The following is a 21,186-nucleotide window of genomic DNA, read 5'->3' as shown; positions in this document are numbered from 1 at the left end:
CACACACACACACACACACACACACACACACACACACACACACACACACACACACACACGTATATATACAGCACTAGCGCTCTCTTAAAATTTTTAAATCTTTTTTCCTTCTTAGGTAAATTGTTGTACATTTTAAATCTATCATATAACAACATTCTCTGTTCCTTTCTAGTTTATATCTTTTAATATATATATATATTTCTTTTTGACCTTGTATTCCTTCTTACTTGCTCTATCTCATTTTTTAAATAACTTAGACAATCTCCATTTATATATCAAAATACAAACATTGTATTCAATTCTTTCCTTAATTGACATAAATTACAATGCCTCAAGCATGTCTTCAATTCTTGTTCTAAATTGCATCGTAATATAATTCCCTTATTTTGTAATTTCTGTAAATACTGCACATTATAATTTAAACTGAGTAATATAAATGAACAATATTTCAAACAACGAAGCAATTATCGCTTCGTATACAATACATATATGATGTGAAACTATACTTCATACTAATTCAATGAAATGCTTCCAATTTCGATCTTTTTCATTAGATAGTTAACATGTGCTGCAAAATTTAAATTTCTATCTATAATGACCTAAGTTCTTAATCACTAATCACTTCTAATGCTATATTTTCTAGTTTTACTTTTATATTGCTTTCCGGTACTTTTTTCTTAATGCCTCTAACTAGCATAACTTTGATTTTATTCACATTTAATTTTATTCACATTTAATTTAGTCTATTATTTTTCATTCCTCAATTTTTTGCATCTGTATATTGAGAGAGAGAGAGAGAGAGAGAGAGAGAGAGAGAGAGAGAGAGAGGACCGTGGCTGCGGTCGTATCCTCGCGCTGCAATTTGCAGCTGTTATTCTCGACAAATGATTTCATTTTTTTTTGTCGAAGAGGATCTACGTTGGTCTACGGAGGATAGTGAGTGCAACGACCCTACGGCGTGAAATTGCATTTTGTAATGAAAGGATGTGTGTTCGCTCGCCCGCTGGCTTGTTGCGAAAGTACGTTTTCCTCTTGATGATCCGATCACGATCACAATGTGATCGGGTAACACGACACGGAGAGTCAATTAACTTAAGTAAGTGCGCAACTATGCGTGCAATGCGCACTTCTGTTTAAACAAACGATTTTGCTTGCAAGTGAACACATTCTTTTATCCTGAGGACCTCAGCTTGCAGAGTCTGATCGAGTATCATGATTATTTTATTTAGCATACGAGAGACGAAGATCTCTCGAGCACAGATTATTGTTTAGTGATTTATATAATAGCAGCACGTAATTTGGTAAACAGCATTTTTCGCTTTTATAATTATGGAGAAGAATATTCCCTAGAATATTTTAATCTTCTATCCCCCTCCTCTCTCTCTCTCTCTCTCTCTCTCTCTCTCTCTCTCTTAAATCTTCTTGAAGTCTTGATTTTTATTTTATTTTTTCTTATGTTCTTTGTTATTTTCCTTCTTTGTTTATACACTGAAAAAAAATTAAATTTTAATAAATATTAGGTGTAGTAAAAAGAAATCCATTATTTTTGCATGAAATTGAATGGAAAAATAATGGATTTCTTTTTACTACACCTAATATTTGTTGAATAGTTCTGAATAAATATTTACTAAATATAAACTCTACATTTATTTGATAAAAAAACTATTAATGTGATTTAAGTATTTTTTTTTATTGAGTAAACATATTATTTGTTATAAATTTTTACTTAATATTATTTTAAGAAATATGTACTAAAATTTTTTTCAGTAACTCATTTCTTTATATGTTATACATTAATTAAAATACATATACAAATACATATATTAAAAGATTTCTAAAAAACGTTTATTTATCTATCTCTCTTTTTCTCTGTCTCCTTCCCTCTTTTCTTTCTTTTAACCGAAGAATAATTTGTTTCACATGTATGTGTAAACCTATTACATAATTATTAACTATGATATTAAATAATTATTGTATCGCGACACCGTATAGCATTAAATTATTATACAAAATCCTTATTTAATTAATTGCAGATATTGTAATTAATATAATCCTATTAAGTAATCTAAAATCATCTTTTCGCTTTTTGCATTATCCTATAATTCCTTTGTAATCTCTTCTATTATAAATTGATTGAATATTATCACGATAGTTTTCCATAATGCCTGAATATGTATACTTGCTTTAGTTTTCAATCTGTTATATCATTTGCATTACTTTAAAATTATTTTTAAATTTGAAAAACAGACCAATTATTTACATTGCCATACACAAGGAAACTATTTTTTACGATCATGAATATTATACTAATTGGAGATTGTCGTCGAATAAAAATACCTTTTCGTGTTTGTGCAAGGACGATGAGGCAATGTGCACTTACACCTTTCTCGACCACGATATACGGATGTTATATACTTAATAAAATTTTTAGTAAACTTGCAAATTGAGAAACTAAAAATAGTTCGTGCTACAAGAGACACTTTTTTTAATCTCTTTTGAAATCGATATTATTGATTACCTTGGATCTCGACACTGCAGATATCCGGAGACTCTAGTGGAACTTGTCAAAAGCAGTAAATTTTCACAAAATCTCAGCTGCAAATTTTGTTGACAAGCGTGAATACAATACGAGTTCAAATATTTAATAATTAGACCGACATTATTTGTCATCATTTTGACGTGAAAATAACATTAAAGATAATTTTTACAAAAAGACAAATAGCTTGTTACCTGAGATTTTACTAATATAAGACCTGTCCTTTTTACTTGAACTTCTCATTTATCTTTTCTCTTTTTTTGTCTGTGAAAGAAAAAGAAGAAAGATGAACTGTGAGAGAGAGAAAAAGAGAGAGAGAGAGAGAGAGAGAGAGAGAGAGAGAGAAACATTGAACTGAAAAGAACAGACATCTACGATAGCAGCTTGATTGCAGAGAACCGAGTTGAATCTACCATTTCGTAATCAAATCATTTAAATACAATTTACGGTCCTTTAAATAATTACGAAATGAGTGAACGTCTGCTCGGTTTCTGTTGGCGATCTGTTATTAGATTATGTCAGCAGGCTATGCTAGCAAAACTCAAGTTGTATTAATGCGGATGTGTGAATGCCGATCAGCTGCTCGCGCGATTTGCTAACACATTGTTATAATATTTTATTTATTAGGGATCTTTATTTTTTACTATCTTCCCCATAATGCAATTTCTACTTTCATATTCTAGCGAAAATAAAGGTTGAAGTGTGTAATTCGAATACAAGGCAAGATTAGCGGGAGTATAAACGAAATTTCTATAGGAAGCGAAAATTCGAACATTCGAAATAGGGTGGCTAATCATCTCGAATTTATGGAACATTTCGACATTTTTAACTTCTAGAGGCATCCTGAAAAAATCTAGATGTAATATTATCTCGATTTATCATATAACGTAAGTTAACATAAAATTTGTTAATATATTAAAGTCCAATTTCATAATATATGTGTGTGTGATTGCCTAAAAATTAAAGGTTACCAAGAAATTTATAAATGAATTTCATTGATGAATCTCTCGGTAACCTTTAATCTTATATACAATAACATAGCTCCTTAGAAAGCTCCAAATAGAACTTAATAGTTAACAAGTAAATACAAAGCTTGTTTGGCTGATCTACAAACGGTTTATCAATAATGGTTCAGCTCGCTCGCTCGCTCGCTCGTTCTCTCTCTCTCTCTCTCTCTTTCTCTCTCTCTCTCTCTCTCTCTCTCTCTCTCTCTCTCTCTCTCTCTCTCTCTGTGTGTGTGTGTGTGTGTGTGTGTGTGTGTGTGTGTGTGTGTGTGTGTGTGTGCGTGCGTGTGCGTGTGTGTGTGTGTGTGTGTGGGAAAAAGTTTGTGGCGTTTTTTTAATGCCATCTAACGGGAAAAACGCCATGAACTTTTCCCACACCTAATATATATATATATATATAAAATAGTTAATTGATTAATTTGGTTAATTATTTTAAAGTATTTTTATAATACAACATAAAAAAATCCATTTTTTTTGTTATATTCCGATATCTCGAGATTAATATATCTCCAAATTGGCTGATCAAAAATTGGCCATTCTAATTCGAAACATAAACAAGCGTTTTAAGAGGAAAATGCTTCTTTAATATTCTGATATCCTACTTTTCATTTACGCTTTAGTTTTATACAATGTATACTAATCTTTTACATATAAACCGCAGTATACTTTACAAAAAAGATCATTTTTACATTTTGATGTCCTGATGACGTCATGAATAAAAATACTGCTGGTGAACTATTTTGATATTATGACGATATATAAAAATGATCACATATATTAATGTTTTCGTGATTAAATTGCCCGGCAATGTAAGATTAATCTCGATTTAACTTATATTGTTTATCAATTTTTTAATTTAAAAAATTAGAAAAAGATAAAGAGAAAATTGAAAGAAATCTTATATATTAGTGAAATCGAGCCTAATTCGTTCTACTTGAGTACGCTTTGACCTTTCTTTCGGATAATAATAAAAATATAACAAGTATTATTGAAAATGTGTGAGGACGATTACGAATGGCCAACACAATTATGGAACTAAAAGGATAGTTTCACAGACCTATTAACAACCAGCAGAAAAATACAATAGAATAATGAAATGATTTATGGACCAGTCGCGTGGAGTAGTCCCTTATGGAATCATTCATTCTTATACATTATGTACCTGGCGTAGTTACGTACCATAAACCGCTACCGCGATCATTAATAATTACAGAAGTCACGTATACGAATTACATCAATTATATACTAGTGTACATACAACATATCGCAGGTGAAATAGCGGGTTGTATACTTGTATTCAAGCAGCTGCAGCGCAGCGCGATCCAGCGGGATCGAAGCAACATGCGCGATTCGGAAGAACGCCGAACGGAACAACCGCACCGCGTTGCGCGGCGCGACGCGGCGCGATCAGCGATGGCGCAAGAGTGAAGAGAGGGCCGCCACCGCGGTAGTCGGGGTAGGGACGGTAACGTCAGCATGTCGCGCTTTGCTATCGTACGTAGAATCACGGGCGAATCAAACATGGCGATTCGGTCGCTGTTTACGGTACGAGCATACGGTTACTAGTGCCGTGGGAGGTGGTGCCAGTACGCGAGAGTGACTCTTCGACGATAGTACGTGATCGTGCCATCGCGTATTAACGAATCCCAGTACATATCGTGGATATGGAGCTGCACGGAACGGAAACGCCGACGAAGAAAGCGTCGGGCGACGCCGATGATGGAGTACACGACGCGAAGCCGAAGGGCGTAGAAGCTGGGCCAACGCCTGCGACGTCATCGCCTCCGCGAGCGGAGCGAGTACCGCGATCTGCCGGCGAGAACGCGGAACGGAATCTCGATTGCTCCAACGGAAGGAATGTAAGACCCGGTCGATCAATAAGTGAAGATAATAATATGATAATATTTTTAAAATGTCTCTTTTATTCACTGACAAGATATTACTTAAAAATAACCAATTATTTATTCAAGTTTGTATGATTATTGAAATTTAAACGATTAAAAATTAACTCGATTTTAAAATCTGTTAAATATTTAGCTTATATGTATATCATGCTCATTTGCTACAATAATGGACGCGTTCAACAGACTCAACAGTTGAGTGAACGCTCACTACTATTGGTGTATTCTTCTAGATCTAAACGTATAATTGAATGATTTAGAAGAATGCACTAATATTCAGCAAACTCGACAGTTGAGTGAATGCTCATTATTATTCTTTTAGATCATCCAATCAGAATTGTAGATGTAGAAGCATACATCAATAGCAGTGAGCGCTCATATTTTAGCCTATTCCAGAGATTTTAAAATATAGATCAATCAATTGAAAGAGCTCACTGAACACTTTTATTTGTGTTCAACAGAGAAAACTGATCACTACATTTACATGGCATCCTTAATCGGATTTAATAAATTGTAGTTATGAAACTGGCCAATCGCAGTCGTTCCATTCTGAGGAACAGCTATGATTGGCCAATTTCAACTGTGGATGTTATTAAACCCGATTAAGCGTACCATATAAATGTAGTCAGTGAGTTTAGCAACTCTTTAATATAATTGGCCGCATTCAGCATAATATTTATTTTGCAACTATTGCAAATTTTTTTTACTAAGATAGAATTATTTTTCTTGATGTAAAAGTTTAATCTAATCGAAGCAAAAAACTTCCAACAATTGTAAAACAAACATTTTACATTAAACGCAGCTATTGATTCCTTCTCTTAAATCTAGCGAAGAATCAATCATATTAAAGGAATCACTTCCTAAGTGCTCACTGATCACTTTTCTTTACTGAATGCATCCGATTGATTTAAAACACTTAAACTCATTACCTGGAAAAATTTATTATTTTTTGTTTATAATTATGCAGCCACTAATACACACACACACACACAGAGAGAGAGAGAGAGAGCGAGAGAGAGAGAGAGAGCGAGAGAGAGAGAGAGAGCGAGAGAGAGAGAGAGAGCGAGAGAGAGAGAGAGAGCGAGAGAGAGAGAGAGAGCGAGAGAGAGAGAGAGAGCGAGAGAGAGAGAGAGAGCGAGAGAGAGAGAGAGAGAGAGAGAGAGAGAGAGAGAGAGAGAGAGAGAGAGAGGATGAATCAAAGTCGTTGAATCAACTTTTTACCCTATGAGAAAATTATTGACTTCATAATTAAATTATGACGTGTGCAGTCAATTATTTTCTCATGGGTAAAGCTGATTCAATGACTCTAATTCACCTTGTATACAATATTGTAAAATGTTGCAATGATACTGCAATATTAAAACTTTCTATATGTTTACATATATACTTACATCTTAATAATATTTGATTTTATCATTTTTATTTTGATTTAATATTCAATTTAAAATTTCTCTTTTATTATTATTAATGTTTAATTATTCAAATAATAATTATGCAATTAAAAAATGATAATATAATATTATTACGTTGTAAATATTTTTTTTATTTATGAAATATTGATATAATAACAAAAAAAATATTGAATTTAATGCTGCATTATAAGCTGATAATTATTCAGATATTAATTCTATCTAGATAAACGAATTTACCGACAGTTGATAATATCGATACTCTTCAATTATCTTCGAATTCTTTGACGAACTTGTAAGTTAAATTTCTTGCATGATTCATTTTTCTTCCTTTTCTCTCCATATTGAAAAAAAAGAGAAAAAAAATGAATTGTGCAAGAAATTCAGTTAAAAAGAACAGATTTATAATCACAAAAATCTATCCACATACACACACACACACACACGCGCGCGCGCACGCGCGCGCGCGTGCGGTTGATTTTTATTAATATTTCGGTTGTTAATATTCGGACTATTTTACGTAAAAGAGATAATTAGATATAAATGTAAAATTATTATACACAATTATTTACATAATGTTAATATTATGTAAAATGTTATTATATACAATTATTAATATTATTAATATTATGATTTTGTTATTTTGCAGTATCCAAAATCACTTGTAAACACCTGTGGAAGATTGGAAAGCGGTAGTGGCAGCGGTGATCAAGACGGTGGCCAGCACGAGGACGGAACAGACATTGCAGCGAAGAAGAGAAAAACTCGAAGGGGTAAACCCAAACATAAAAAATTAAAGCCATATTCGAAGCAGTTATCTTATCAGCAACAATTGCGAAGCAAGTGTATTGGTAGGATTGCTAAAACCAGTAGGCAACCACCAGCTTTGTATAATACTACACAATTCCTTATGGCCGATCACAGTGATTTGCCTGATCTCGAGCAAAAATTATCGGAAGCTGCATCACTGGAAGTACCTGCTTTGTTTCCAAAGCCATGGGCGCCGTCGCGTACTCGCGATTCGAGTTTTAGCGTAGATTCCGATGAGGATTATTTTTATTCATCTCCGGAGGATGAAGAGGAATTTTTAACGAAAGAATTTTCAACTGCATACGAAGCTGTTCATGAGGAACGATTGAGCACATTGACAAAAACGGAATTGATACAGGAATATAGGCATTTAGAAGCCAAAATGGATTCGTTAACAAAACGATTACGTAATAAGAGCATTCATCAAATAGAAGAAAGGGATTCGGAAAATAAAAATGTGTCTACTACAGATTCCGAAATAGCGAAGAAATTGAAGTTGTGTCAACAACGGATCGACGATTTACTACAACAAAATGAGCAGCTAAGACGAGAGAACGAAATGTTACGTACTGAAAAGAGATTTCACGCGAGCAGCTCTGAATCTAGTATCGACAGTGAAAGCGACAGCGACAGTTCTAGTAATAGTAATCAAAGTGGATGTAGTTGCTCTCTTTCGAGTTCAGTAACATCTCCTAAGCATACTTATAAATCTAGATTAGATAATATAAGAACAGATAACAAAAGCGATAGCTGCGATACTAGCCAAAGTGGAAGTCCCACAACATCTATAACACCTACTAATTTCTCTAACGGTCACGTAATTCTGAATGAAACCGGTAGTTTACCCACATAAATTTCAAAATTGTTCCTTGGTATGTATTGATATTATGTTCGATATTAAAATTACCAGGATAAAGCAGGCTGCATCCATTCGATATATCTACAGATTTAAAAGAAGCAGATTCTTCGGTCAATTTTGTCAAACAATATTTGATCTTTCTTCTAATATCTGCTAAATCTTGTTAAGCTACGTTTCTTCATATCCCGTTTACGATTTCCTGGTCCAATCTTCTTTCTCTTGAGACTGTATGTACGTACAGTCAAGTGGATACATATATGTGTAACAATATAAATATAGGATTAATATTCTATAGGAAAACTATTCGTATCTGTTTGTGCTATTTTGTTATCTGCTTGGCAAAATATTTACCATATCTATCATATATTTGCTTCTATCTTCTGTACTTTACTCTAGTATCGTACACATGGAATTTGTATTTTTCAGCCTGATTTTTTTTTCTTTTTCGCGTACTGCCAATTACAAGAGTTATGTTTGCAGTTTGCAAATAAAGGTCTACAGACCATCAACTAACGCAGACCTATGTACATATATGCATGGGTAAAGTGAGAAGCGGATTCTTTTAGATTCATCAGAAGTATTATATGTATAAAATGTAATATTATCAAATGTGATGACCTATATTGTAGGAGGTTAAAAATCTTTGTACAATTGTATAGTTTTTAGACAGTAAGACGAAATGTTAGTTTATGGTCTGAAATTGTAAGATACGCAAAAGTGTTTTTCGCATTTCCAATTTTTAATAAATTTTATGTTTTGCTCCGACATGTATGTTTTAATTATAAACAATGATGTTTGGGATTAGTCTTTTTGAAGACTTACGCTATTTTCCCTTATATATTCCTAAAATTTTTCTTTAAAACAGATTCTTTAAAAAATTTGAAATATTTTCTTAATAAAAAAAGAATAAACTTTTTAAATTGTACGGATTATAAAAACTAATTGTTCTAGTTATCATCAGAACTAAGATCTTTGATTTTTCTTTCTTTATAGATTTTCATATATAATTTTAAAAAATCTCACTGAAATGGAAATACTATAATTTAAAATCTTCGTTTTAGCATACCTTTACTTTTATTTGATAATGCACATGTATAAAACTATTAATGGTTGGTAAATTTTAAGATATTGATTACTTGCAAGTGATATATATTTGTTAATCGTTGATTGATTCTTTTTACTTACATTTACAATTACAGATTATAATTTTGGATCTCGATTCGATTCGCGCTGTCTCGCATCTTTAATTGATTAATCAAATTCATCAAACTGCGAACATTCGAATGTTATCATCGCAATAGCCACTCATGAGACTGATTTATAGATAAGACCAGTCTCACCAATTCCAATTAATTTAATCGATTGTTACATTGGAACTGACTATTCGCATTTGCTGTTCAATAGAATTGATTAATCACGATTGATACTTCGATCAATTCCGATTAACTTTGATTAATGATTGGTCCACTAGAATTAACCAATCGCATTTGTCATTTCACTTAACGACAGATGCGATTGATCAATTCTAAAGGACTAATCATCGATTAAGATTAATCGGAATTGGTCAAAGTGGCCTTTAAATTCATATCAGATTGCCGACTTTGTAAGCCGACTCGACTGTCGATCAATGGACCAATCACAATAAGACTGATACAATGATACAATGATTGATCGGAGTTGGCAGTTGGGTCGACTTACAGAATTGGTAATTTGATTCAGGCTTTATGCAGGGTCTACAATAGAAGCAGTTGTAAAGTCTTAAAAAATATAAAAAATTAACCAATCACAGTAGTAAACTTATCCATAAGGCGAGTTTCAGCCGGTTGAAACTTTATTGCTTGAAGTTATGGATAAGTTTACTATTATTTCCATTTCTATTAGATTACATTAAATACTTAATCTAAAGTAGTATCCTGATTAGTTCATCGACTTAAGTTTACACTTCACCCATACATTACGAAATTTTATGTGCGGCAACTCTTAGACCCGACCTTACAACTCCGATTAACTAATCGGTCGATTAAATTTCAGTAGGATTGATAGTGCTAAGTTAAAAAGATAAAAATTAAGTTAAAAAATTAATTAATTTTAACTTAATTTAGTTACATTTTAAACTCTTAAATTTTTAATTTAAAATTAATAAATTAATTAATAAATGGGATACTACGGCTTAATAAATTTAAAGGAAGGGCTACGAGTCAATGAAACAATATTTAATATACGTTTATTGTGCAACAATGCAAACGTTTCGACCTCCATATCGGATCAGTCAGTGTTGTTAATTTGTTATATAAACCGCCAATAATTAAGTAACTAGGCTGTTGGATTCAGATTTAGAAATTTATGTAACATGTTCCTTCTTTATGTTATTTACTTGATCTTTGTGCAACAAATTATATTCTTGTTATATGAATTGAGAAATGAATATAGATAGATAACACTCCATTAATCTAATAATTAATATAACAATTAGTTATGATTGCTGAATAATTGAAAATTCCATTCACTTTAAATATTCAAGTTATATCAAATAATTAAAAATATTGATAAATAATTATATAAGATAAAGAAAGTGCATATCTATCTAAAGTGTGATATATATAAGAGTCCAGTGGTTAAAACTATTTTTTACAATAAGTAATACAGTCAATATAGCAATAGGCGATATTAAGTGAAATTGCTTATAAGCAGAATTAGACATTATTATATGTGTCACTAATGAATTTTCAAACTTAAATGACAATAAGATTGTACCATGTGTCCTGTTTGGTAGGAATAAGTGGAAGAAGAAAATGGGAAACAAACAAAGAGAAATTGTGAAGGAAAAAGAGACTGTAAAATGTTTAAATAAGAATTTCATAGAGACTCCGTCTCATTTTGTCTATTTAAACTTATTTTTTGTCTCTTTATATGGATCATCTCAGAAATTAGTCTTTTATTGTAAGAAGGCTCTTTGTCTAAAATTTTAGATGAAGAGCTTTCTTATAATAAAAAACTGATTTCCGAGATGATCTATATAAAGAAAAATAAGTTTAAACAGACAAAATGAGACGGAGTCTCTATCGGATTCTTATTTAGGATACGGTCAACGCGATGCTATAAATGCGTTTTTTAATTGAGCAATTTGCAAAATTCTTTCTTCTAATTGGTCCATTAAACGCTTCAAAAACGCTTGCTACGTTTGTAGCAAGACTTTGACCACAGCCTTAAATATTCTACAGTCTTTTTCTCCTTCATAGTTTCTCTTTGTTTGTTTTCCATTTCCAATCTCTTTCTCCCTCTTCTATTCCCTCCTTTCTAAAATTTTAGACAAAGAGCTTCTTACAATAAAAGACTTATTTCCGAGATGATCCATATAAAGAGACAAAAAATAAGTTTAAACAGACAATGAGACGGAGTCTTTACCGGATTTTTATTTAAACATTCTACAATTTTTTTGTTTTTTATTCATAATCTTTCTTATTCATAATTTCTCTTTGTTTCCCACTTCCTATCTTCTTCTCCTTCTTACTTCTATTCCTACCTTCCTAGTCTATTCCTTACCAAACAGGATACATAGTACAAGTCTTATTGTCAATTAAGTTTGAAAGTTCATTAGTAACACATATAATAATGTTTAATTCTGCTTATAAGCAATGTTTCACTTAATATCGCATATTGCTATATTGAATGTATTACTTATTGTAAAAAATAGCCTTTTAACCACCGGTTATTTTTATCTTTAACCACCGACTCATATTAGGTGTAGTAAAAAGAAATCCATTATTTTTGCATGAAATTGAATAGAAAAATAATAGATTTCTTTTTACTACACCTAATATATACTCATATCACACTTTAGGTAGATGCACTTTCTTTATCTTATATAATTATTTATCTTATATAATTATTTATAAGTATTTCTAATTACTTGATATAATTGGATATTTAAAGTGAATAGAATTTTCAATTATTCATCAATCAATAACTAATAATTGTTATATTAATTATTAGATTAACGGAGTGTGTTATCTATCTATATTCAATTCTCAATTTATATAACAAGAATATATATTATGTTCATATAAAATGTTGCACAAGGATTAAATAAATAACACAAAGAAAGAACACATTACACAAATTTCTAAATATGTATCCAACGGCCTATTTACTTAATTATTGGCGGTTTATATAATAAATTGACAATACTGGGGCTCTGCACAATAGAAGGAACAGGGAACAGAAAATAAGAATTTCAACATATCAGAAACTATATATTCCACAATACATGATAGGTTGAAATTCTTATTCTCTGTTCCCTGTTTCTTTTATTGTGCGGAGCCCCTTAAGCCGATATGGAGGTCGAAACGTTTGCATTGTTACAATAAATGTATATTGAATATTGCTTCATTGACTCGTAGTCTTTCTTAAATACTTCCTTTAATTTTTAATTTAATTTAGTTACATTTTTATCAGTAACTATTAACTTTCAATTTGATTTTTTTAGTTAATTCTTAGATACAATGTGAGAGGTTAATGAGTATATAATTTAGTAATTTTATATTGCATAATCATTACTTGTGAATAAAAGAATAACCAGATTCTTTAATAAATAAGCTGTAAGAAAGGAAAAATACGAAAAATTATGTAAAATAGTCAAATTTTTTTCTTTTTTTTTTTTTGGTTGTTCGTTTAAACCAAATTTAACTTTTAATTTTTTAATTATTTTTTTTATTAATTTTTAATTCAATTAATTTTATTATGGATTAACTTATACTTTAATTAAATTAAATTTTCAAGGCTGTTAATTTTAAATTAACTTAGGGCTAGTTTCCATCTTTTGGTAAATTTTACCTGTTGGATAAGTGGCAAAATTGCCCAATCACGCGAATTATTAGATTTACCTCACAAGTAAAATTTACCAAAAGATGGAGAGAACAACCGGCTTTTAGTTAAAAAAAAAGTTAACTCAACCCTGAATTTTAGTATTGCCAACTACAAGAAAATTATAACCTAATTATCTGGCAGCTGTGAAGAACGATGTGATAATAACAACACGAGTTCTTATTAGTCGCAAATTTCTTCAATCGCGAAAAAGTTATACACACATGAGTATTCGGTGCTTCATTAGAAAAGGATATTTTCAAGTAGTTGACAATACTGAAATTTAATCGACCGATTACCTTAATCGAGAATTGGTGAGACTGGATCTAAGGCTACGGTCCATTTGATACTACGAATGCTTCGAAGCATTGGCTGCGTTCAGCGGACTCAACAGTTGAGTGAGCGCTCGTTGCTATTGATGTATTCTTTTAGATCTAAAATGCTGATTGAGTGATCTAAAAGAATACACCAATAACAGCGAGCGCTCACTCAACTGTTGAGTTCGCTGAATGCAGCCAATGCCTCTTAAAATATAACGTCATTGAGTGCATTGAGAGAGTACGATGATCGTTCACTGAGCACTTAGTGAGCAGTACTGAATTGACACCCATTGGCTGTGTTCAGCGGACTCAAACAGTTGAGTTCGCTGAACGCAGTCATTTTTTGATTGGTCAGTTAGTAAAATTCTTTTTTCCTATTGATCAATCAAAAGTTTTGAAGCATTTATAGTGTTAAGTGGACCCTTTGACGCCGAAAATGAATGTCGAACGTTAATATAAAAAGACACATATTAGGTTTGTTCTTTTTGGATGTTTTTGGCTAAACTTTTGTACCAGTTCATTTTCTTCTTTTTTTCTCCAGTAGGAAAGAAGAGGAAGAAAGAACTGTGCCAAAGTTCAGCCAAAAAGAACAGGCTTTTAATATCATCATGAAAAAACACCTTAATGATGTTTTATCCATTCTCCATGCATTGTAAAGGAGTCTGAAGTGTCTGAAGTGTGACCAACTTTATGGCGCGATAAATTGAAAAACTCAGAGCAACGCATGTTGGTGAAACGGACTGCGGAGCGCGGAGCGCTTGGTGTTGCTATCTGTAATTATTGAAAAGTGTTTAGCAGCTTTCAGGCAATATATTATGAAAGCAATGTCCCATCATTACGTAGTGACGGCACATAAACCAACGGCTGTCACTGCTTGCGTGACCGGTAAGTGATTAAATTCTTGAATTCGCACGGTGAAAGCTGTATCGCTATATAATCGCTATGTGCTTTCCCAAGGTAATTTCACTTCACCTACGGATTTGAATCTAATATTAGCCAAAAATGTACGTTTGGAGATATATCTCGTGACACCGGAGGGCCTACGGCCTTTGAAGGAAGTCGGGATCTATGGCAAGATAAGCGTCATAAAATTCTTCAGACCACCGGTAAGGTTATCTCCGTGATAAAATCTGTTTCCAGCAGTTTTCAGAAAGCCATGTTTACACGTGTATGACTGGCAGTTATGTTTACCTTTTGTTAATAAATTACAAAGAAAAGTATTATTTTGTATATATATATACATATATATATATATATACACACAATGAAAATAAAAATCCAAGCATAAATCAGATGTAATGGAAGAATAACAGAAGCGTGAACAAAACTTCTAAAAGGTGAAAATTGGAATAATGAAATGTAAAGGAAACATTTACGCTTCTTTTACATTTTAATGTTTCAATTTTTGCTTCCTAGAAGTTTCGTTTACGCTTTTATTACTCTCCCATTATGTTTGACTTAGGCTCTGATTTTTATTTTTAGGAGTCTAGTAACTTGCGTGAATTATTTTTTTATATATATACTTGTGTGTATATGTATCAATTTATATATTTTAATATATTATAATATATGGATGTTTTTCAGCAAGAACATAGTGTAACATATTTCAGTAAATTATTTCATCCTTATTTAATATCAGCAAATAACAAGAATATAATTCATTGCATTATTATACAAGAATATTATTCATTGCGTTATTACACTATGTTCTTATTAGAAAATACACTATGTATATAATACATGCTTCATAAATAAATATTTTCTTAAGAGAAATTGTTGCTATAGTATCATTAGTAAAGATATGAAAATTTGTATAAATATTGCAGGGGGATGGGCTGAGATATTATATTAAGGATTATGTTGAATATAGATTTAACTGAGATTAAATTACACAGTAAAACTTACTAAATTTTTATTTTTTGATAGCATGAAAAAAAAGATCTTCTATTTCTGTTAACAACACGTTATAATGCCATGATCTTGGAATGTATCGGTGAAGGAGAGGATATAGAAATTATAACGAAAGCTCATGGAAATGTAGCAGATCGTATCGGAAAGGCGTCTGAAACTGGAATTAAAGCTGTTATTGATCCAAAAGCACGAGTTATCGGTCTTAGATTGTACGATGGCCTCTTTAAAATTATACCTTTGGATAAAGATAATCCGGAATTGAAAGCATCTTCAATCCGTATGGATGAACAGCAAGTACAAGATGTCAATTTTCTCCATGGATGTGCTAATCCTACCTTAATTCTCATTCATCAAGATATCAATGGTAGACACGTAAAAACACATGAGATTAACTTGAGAGATAAAGAATTTGCCAAGATACCATGGAGGCAGGATAATGTAGAGCGAGAGGCTATGATGGTCATTCCTGTACCTTCTCCTATTTGTGGAGCAATTATAATAGGACAGGAAAGTATTCTGTATCATGATGGTACCACATATGTTGCAGTGGTGCCACCAATTATAAAGCAGAGCACTATAACTTGCTATGCCAAGGTAGATAATCAGGGACTGAGGTATTTATTAGGGGATATGGCTGGTCATTTATTTATGTTATTTTTGGAACAAGAAAAGAAGCCCGATGGATCGCAAGTGGTAAAAGACTTGAAAGTTGAGCTATTAGGGGAAATCAGTATACCAGAATGTATAACTTATTTGGACAATGGAGTAATATATGTTGGTAGTCGCTTAGGTGATTCTCAATTGATTAAATTAATTACAAAGGCAGATGAAAATGGATCCTATTGTGTACCTATGGAGACATTCACTAATTTGGCGCCTATTGTCGATATGGCTGTAGTAGACTTGGAGAGACAAGGCCAAGGACAGATGGTTACATGCTCGGGTGCCTTTAAAGAAGGTTCTCTTAGGATTATTAGGAACGGCATAGGCATACAAGAACATGCGAGTATGGATCTGCCGGGAATTAAAGGTATGTGGGCTTTAAAGGTTGGAGGTTCACATTTCGATAACACGTTGGTATTGTCATTCGTTGGGCAGACTAGAATCTTAACTTTAAATGGCGAAGAAGTCGAAGAAACGGATATCCCAGGTTTTGTTGCGGATGAACAAACGTTCCATACGGGTAATGTTACCGATGATTTATTTATCCAAATAACTTCGACCTCTGTTAGACTAATCTCGCACGAGAATAAAATAGTGGTTTCTGAATGGGAACCACAAAACAAAAGAACTATCAGTGTGGTAGCCTGTAATGGCACCCAAGTCCTTTGTGCAACAGGAAATGATCTGTTCTACATCGAGATTATATGCAATCAGATTGTATCCAAAGGATTCGTTACCTTGCAACATGAAGTGGCATGTCTGGACATCTCTCCCTTGGATGGCGTCAATGAGGCCAAGATTGTTGCTGTTGGACTTTGGACAGATATATCTGTTCGAATCTTAACTCTGCCCAATCTAGAAGAGATCAATAAAGAGCTTCTTGGGGGCGAGATTATACCCAGGTCCATTTTAATGACTTGTTTCGAGGGTAACACATACTTACTTTGCGCACTAGGTGATGGCAGCATGTACTATTTTATTCTACATCGACAAAGCGGTATGCTTTCGGATAAAAAGAAGGTTACCTTAGGCACTCAACCTACTGTTCTCAGGACTTTCCGATCACTCTCCACAACAAATGTATTTGCGTGCTCGGATAGGCCCACTGTTATTTATTCTTCAAATCACAAGCTTGTTTTCAGCAATGTCAATCTCAAAGAAGTGAATCACATGTGCTCCCTGAATGCAGAATCTTACCCTGATAGTCTTGCATTGGCAACTGACAGCACCGTTACTATTGGTACAATCGACGAAATCCAAAAACTGCACATAAGAACGGTTCCGCTTGGGGAATCTCCACGAAGAATCGCTTATCAAGAAAGTTCGCAGACCTTTGGCGTGATTACCATGCGCGTCGATGTACAGGAGAGCAGTGGTGTGAGCATCGTCAGGCATTCCGCGTCTACCCAGGCAGCATCCACATCCAGTAGCAGCCACGTTGTCTCACACAACAAACCCAGTGGACACACAGCCAGTGAGATTGGTCAAGAGATTGAGGTTCACAATCTTCTTATTATTGATCAGCATACATTCGAGGTTCTACATGCACACACGCTGATGGCTACTGAATATGCGCTATCGTTGATCTCAACAAGATTGGGTGAGGATCCGACTTCTTATTTCGTTGTTGGGACCGCGTTTATAAATCCCGATGAGACTGAGCCCAAGATGGGTAGGATACTGCTGTATCATTGGAGCGAGGGCAAGTTCACGCAAGTTGCGGAAAAAGAGATCAAGGGTTCGTGCTATTCCTTGGTTGAATTTAATGGAAAACTCTTGGCGAGCATCAATAGTACTGTGAGATTGTTTGAATGGACTGCAGAAAAGGAGCTCAGATTGGAGTGCAGTCACTTTAATAATATCATAGCGCTATATTTGAAAACCAAAGGCGACTTTGTCCTTGTGGGAGATCTTATGAGATCTCTCACGTTGCTTCAATATAAGACTATGGAAGGCAGCTTTGAGGAAATAGCTAGAGACTATAATCCCAATTGGATGACTTCTATCGAAATATTAGACGACGATACTTTTCTGGGCGCTGAAAATTGCTTCAATCTCTTTGTATGTCAAAAGGACAGGTATGTTTGCAATAACATTATAGATTTGTGTATATTTTTATTTGAAAATATAGTTTGCTCGAAACGAGTTTCGTTATCAGTTCTTATATTCACAATCTTTAATTTTCTTTTTCATCAATGTCTTTTTTAAAAACCGAAATATATATACGATAAAAATCCATCGATTATGAGTCAATCGCTTTTATATAGAGCCATGTGTCATCCCTATTAGTATGATTTTAATAAAATAATTTTAAATATGGACAATTGTTCTTTCTCTCTAGCGCTGCAACATCTGAAGATGAAAGACAACAGATGCAGGAAATAGGTCAATTTCATCTGGGTGATATGGTCAATGTTTTTCGGCATGGTTCGTTGGTGATGCAAAATTTGGGAGAATCAAGTACGCCAACTCTAGGTTGTGTGTTATTCGGCACTGTAAGCGGTGCGATCGGTCTGGTGACACAAATACCAGTTACATTTTATGAATTTCTGCGTAATATGGAGGACAGATTAAACAGCGTGATAAAAAGTGTGGGCAAGATAGAACATAACTTCTGGAGAAGTTTTAATACGGAATTGAAGATTGAGCAGTGTGAAGGATTTATAGATGGCGACTTAATAGAAAGTTTCCTCGATTTGAACCATGATAAAATGGCAGAAGTCGCAATGGGTCTTATGGTAATTCAATCATGTATTTTTTTATTGGGAATAATGACCTCAGGTGATTTTTACATCGACAGAAAGAAAATGGAGTCAGTTATAGTATTTTACTAATAAATAGTTCAATTATTTTTAGTTTTTTATTAACAAATATATATTTATATATATATTTGTTAATAATATATATTTATTATCTATTTATTAAAGTCTATCTATATATTAATCTATATAATAATCTTAAATACTAATATAAATCATAGAACAATCAATAATATATAATATGTAATTAATGATAGTAACTTTTAATTGGGATGTAAAAATCACTCTAGGTAATCGTTTGTGCCAAAAAAATTAGGTAAACTATTCCCGAATTAATGATGTATGACTCATGTATATGAGCATATTGAATTAATTTTCCTAAATCTTTTAATGCGCTATTTTTCCGTAGATCGACGATGGCAGCGGCATGAAGAAAGAGGCGACGGTAGATGATCTTGTAAAAATAGTGGAAGATCTTACAAGGATACATTAAATGTCGTATAAGTAAACAATATTTTAAATTTATTGAATGTATCTATAAGAAATATTAGAAGATATACATAGAAAAGATTTTCAATCGATGATTTAAGCGGGAGCGAATGTTTATACGATTACTTTTATTATCGCTGATGCATGAAAAGAACGACATAAATTTTCTCTTATCTTCCGGCCCCTTTTTTCTATATATAAAATTGTTTTTTTTTTTTAGCACTTGTAACAATTGCGTGAGAATTTATTTTGACAATCAGCATTTGTCAATGCGCGTCAACTCCCGTTGCAGTATTTATTTTTAGAATTGATCGTATAACATAGAAGTAATATACGTTTAACATTCGTTAATGAATTATTTTCAAAGAATGCTCGAAGATTCTTGTAGAGTAATATCTTTGTATCTTTGTAAGATCGAGTGTAAATAAAATAAATGCATTTTAAGGTAACGTTCTCTCTCATCATGCGACAATTTATTAGCCTATTTATTAGCCTTGAGCGTAATTCGCAGCGTTTCCGGATCAAATAGCCAGCTGCGTAAACTCTCTATTCCCTGACCCGTCATACCACTGGTTTCCAGCACGGTGATCTTCTGTGTCACCTCCTTTTGCAGACGCGCATATTGTAACATCAACAAAGCTTCGTTTCTCATCTGACGATACGAAACATCCATCTTGTTCAAGATGAGTGCTACTTTCACATTCCGTAATCTCGGTTCCACGAGAAAAGAGTAAAGTAGTACGCCTGCAGCACTTATTTGACAAAGATTACTGGTATCCACTACATAGATGATTTTATGAATCTAATAATGATAAAAAAATGCAATACTTTAAATATATCATATGTTTATTAAGATGCGATTGTTTTTTTTTGTTTTATATAATATAGTACCTTATCAAAATAATGCTTCCAGATCGGTGCCATATTACCGCCAATTTCTTTAATCACCATATCGAATTCACCAGTATCATTTTTTACAGTATATATATTTATTCCGTTAGTAGGCACAGTATGAGTCGCATCGTCGATTTCGTCTCCTTGGAGACTTTTCATTAAAAGAGTTTTGCCAGATTTGAATGGTCCAAGGCAGAGACACATTTCCTTTTGTATTTAAAGTTCTATTTTAAAATTATTGTTAACTTTATGTTGTATTATTTTTTATGTATATCCTTTCGATAAATATTAAAATAACAAGCACCTACCAACTAGCATTGACTTGTAGTTTTTCTTTTCGGCAATTTTAATTTTTGAATTATTGAATCAGTTCATTTCGAGTATATGTTAATTTTATATTAATACGCGTTTATGAATTTGTTGTCCAATTAAAAGATGTTTGCAGTTCTCTGAAATTTACTAGGAACAATAGACTAATATTGATTTAACAGATTCGCTGCCAGAACGTCATATCTCTACCAACGAATTAAGATGTGTAGTTGCAAAACTTGTTTAAAGATAATTAAAAATGTTTCAATTACGATATTCTATTCAAATTTTCTATCTAAACTGTCAAACATAGTAAAATTTCTAATAATCAAGAGACATATCTCGAATGTCAAGTCAATCATTCTATTTATACATTAACTATATATATTTTTAAATTCAGATATTTCTATTTTATGATTGCAATAATCAATATTATAATCAAATATTTCAATTGAAGAT

General features: G+C 32.6%; 3 protein-coding genes across 3 annotated transcripts; 2 read left to right on the top strand and 1 right to left on the bottom strand.

The window, feature by feature from the left end:
- The first annotated feature begins 5,006 nt into the window (after positions 1-5,006).
- LOC108685395 (protein HEXIM1-like) lies at positions 5,007-9,278 on the top strand. The gene is made up of 2 exons (XM_018190158.1): positions 5,007-5,399; positions 7,500-9,278. Exons 1-2 carry the CDS (start codon positions 5,205-5,207, stop codon positions 8,511-8,513), a joined length of 1,209 nt encoding a protein of 402 aa, XP_018045647.1. The 5' UTR covers positions 5,007-5,204; the 3' UTR covers positions 8,514-9,278.
- Positions 9,279-14,429: 5,151 nt separating this feature from the next.
- On the top strand, positions 14,430-19,973 carry LOC108685539 (DNA damage-binding protein 1). Its single transcript, XM_018190391.1, has 5 exons — positions 14,430-14,587; positions 14,660-14,808; positions 15,629-18,354; positions 18,618-19,014; positions 19,445-19,973. The coding sequence occupies exons 1-5, from the start codon at positions 14,518-14,520 to the stop codon at positions 19,526-19,528; spliced, it is 3,426 nt and encodes a 1,141-aa protein (XP_018045880.1). The 5' UTR covers positions 14,430-14,517; the 3' UTR covers positions 19,529-19,973.
- A 20-nt stretch (positions 19,974-19,993) lies between these two features.
- LOC108685540 (ADP-ribosylation factor-like protein 16) lies at positions 19,994-20,659 on the bottom strand. The gene is made up of 2 exons (XM_018190392.1): positions 20,416-20,659; positions 19,994-20,326 (listed from the first exon to the last, which is right to left on the bottom strand). Exons 1-2 carry the CDS (start codon positions 20,620-20,622, stop codon positions 20,006-20,008), a joined length of 528 nt encoding a protein of 175 aa, XP_018045881.1. The 5' UTR covers positions 20,623-20,659; the 3' UTR covers positions 19,994-20,005.
- Between the last annotated feature and the right edge of the window lie 527 nt (positions 20,660-21,186).

This window comes from Atta colombica, unplaced genomic scaffold, assembly GCF_001594045.1.
Source record: "Atta colombica isolate Treedump-2 unplaced genomic scaffold, Acol1.0 scaffold153, whole genome shotgun sequence".
Lineage (NCBI taxonomy): Eukaryota > Metazoa > Arthropoda > Insecta > Hymenoptera > Formicidae > Atta > Atta colombica.
Note: the sequence above shows the minus strand (reverse complement) of the source record. Positions and strands in the feature narration are given on the sequence as shown.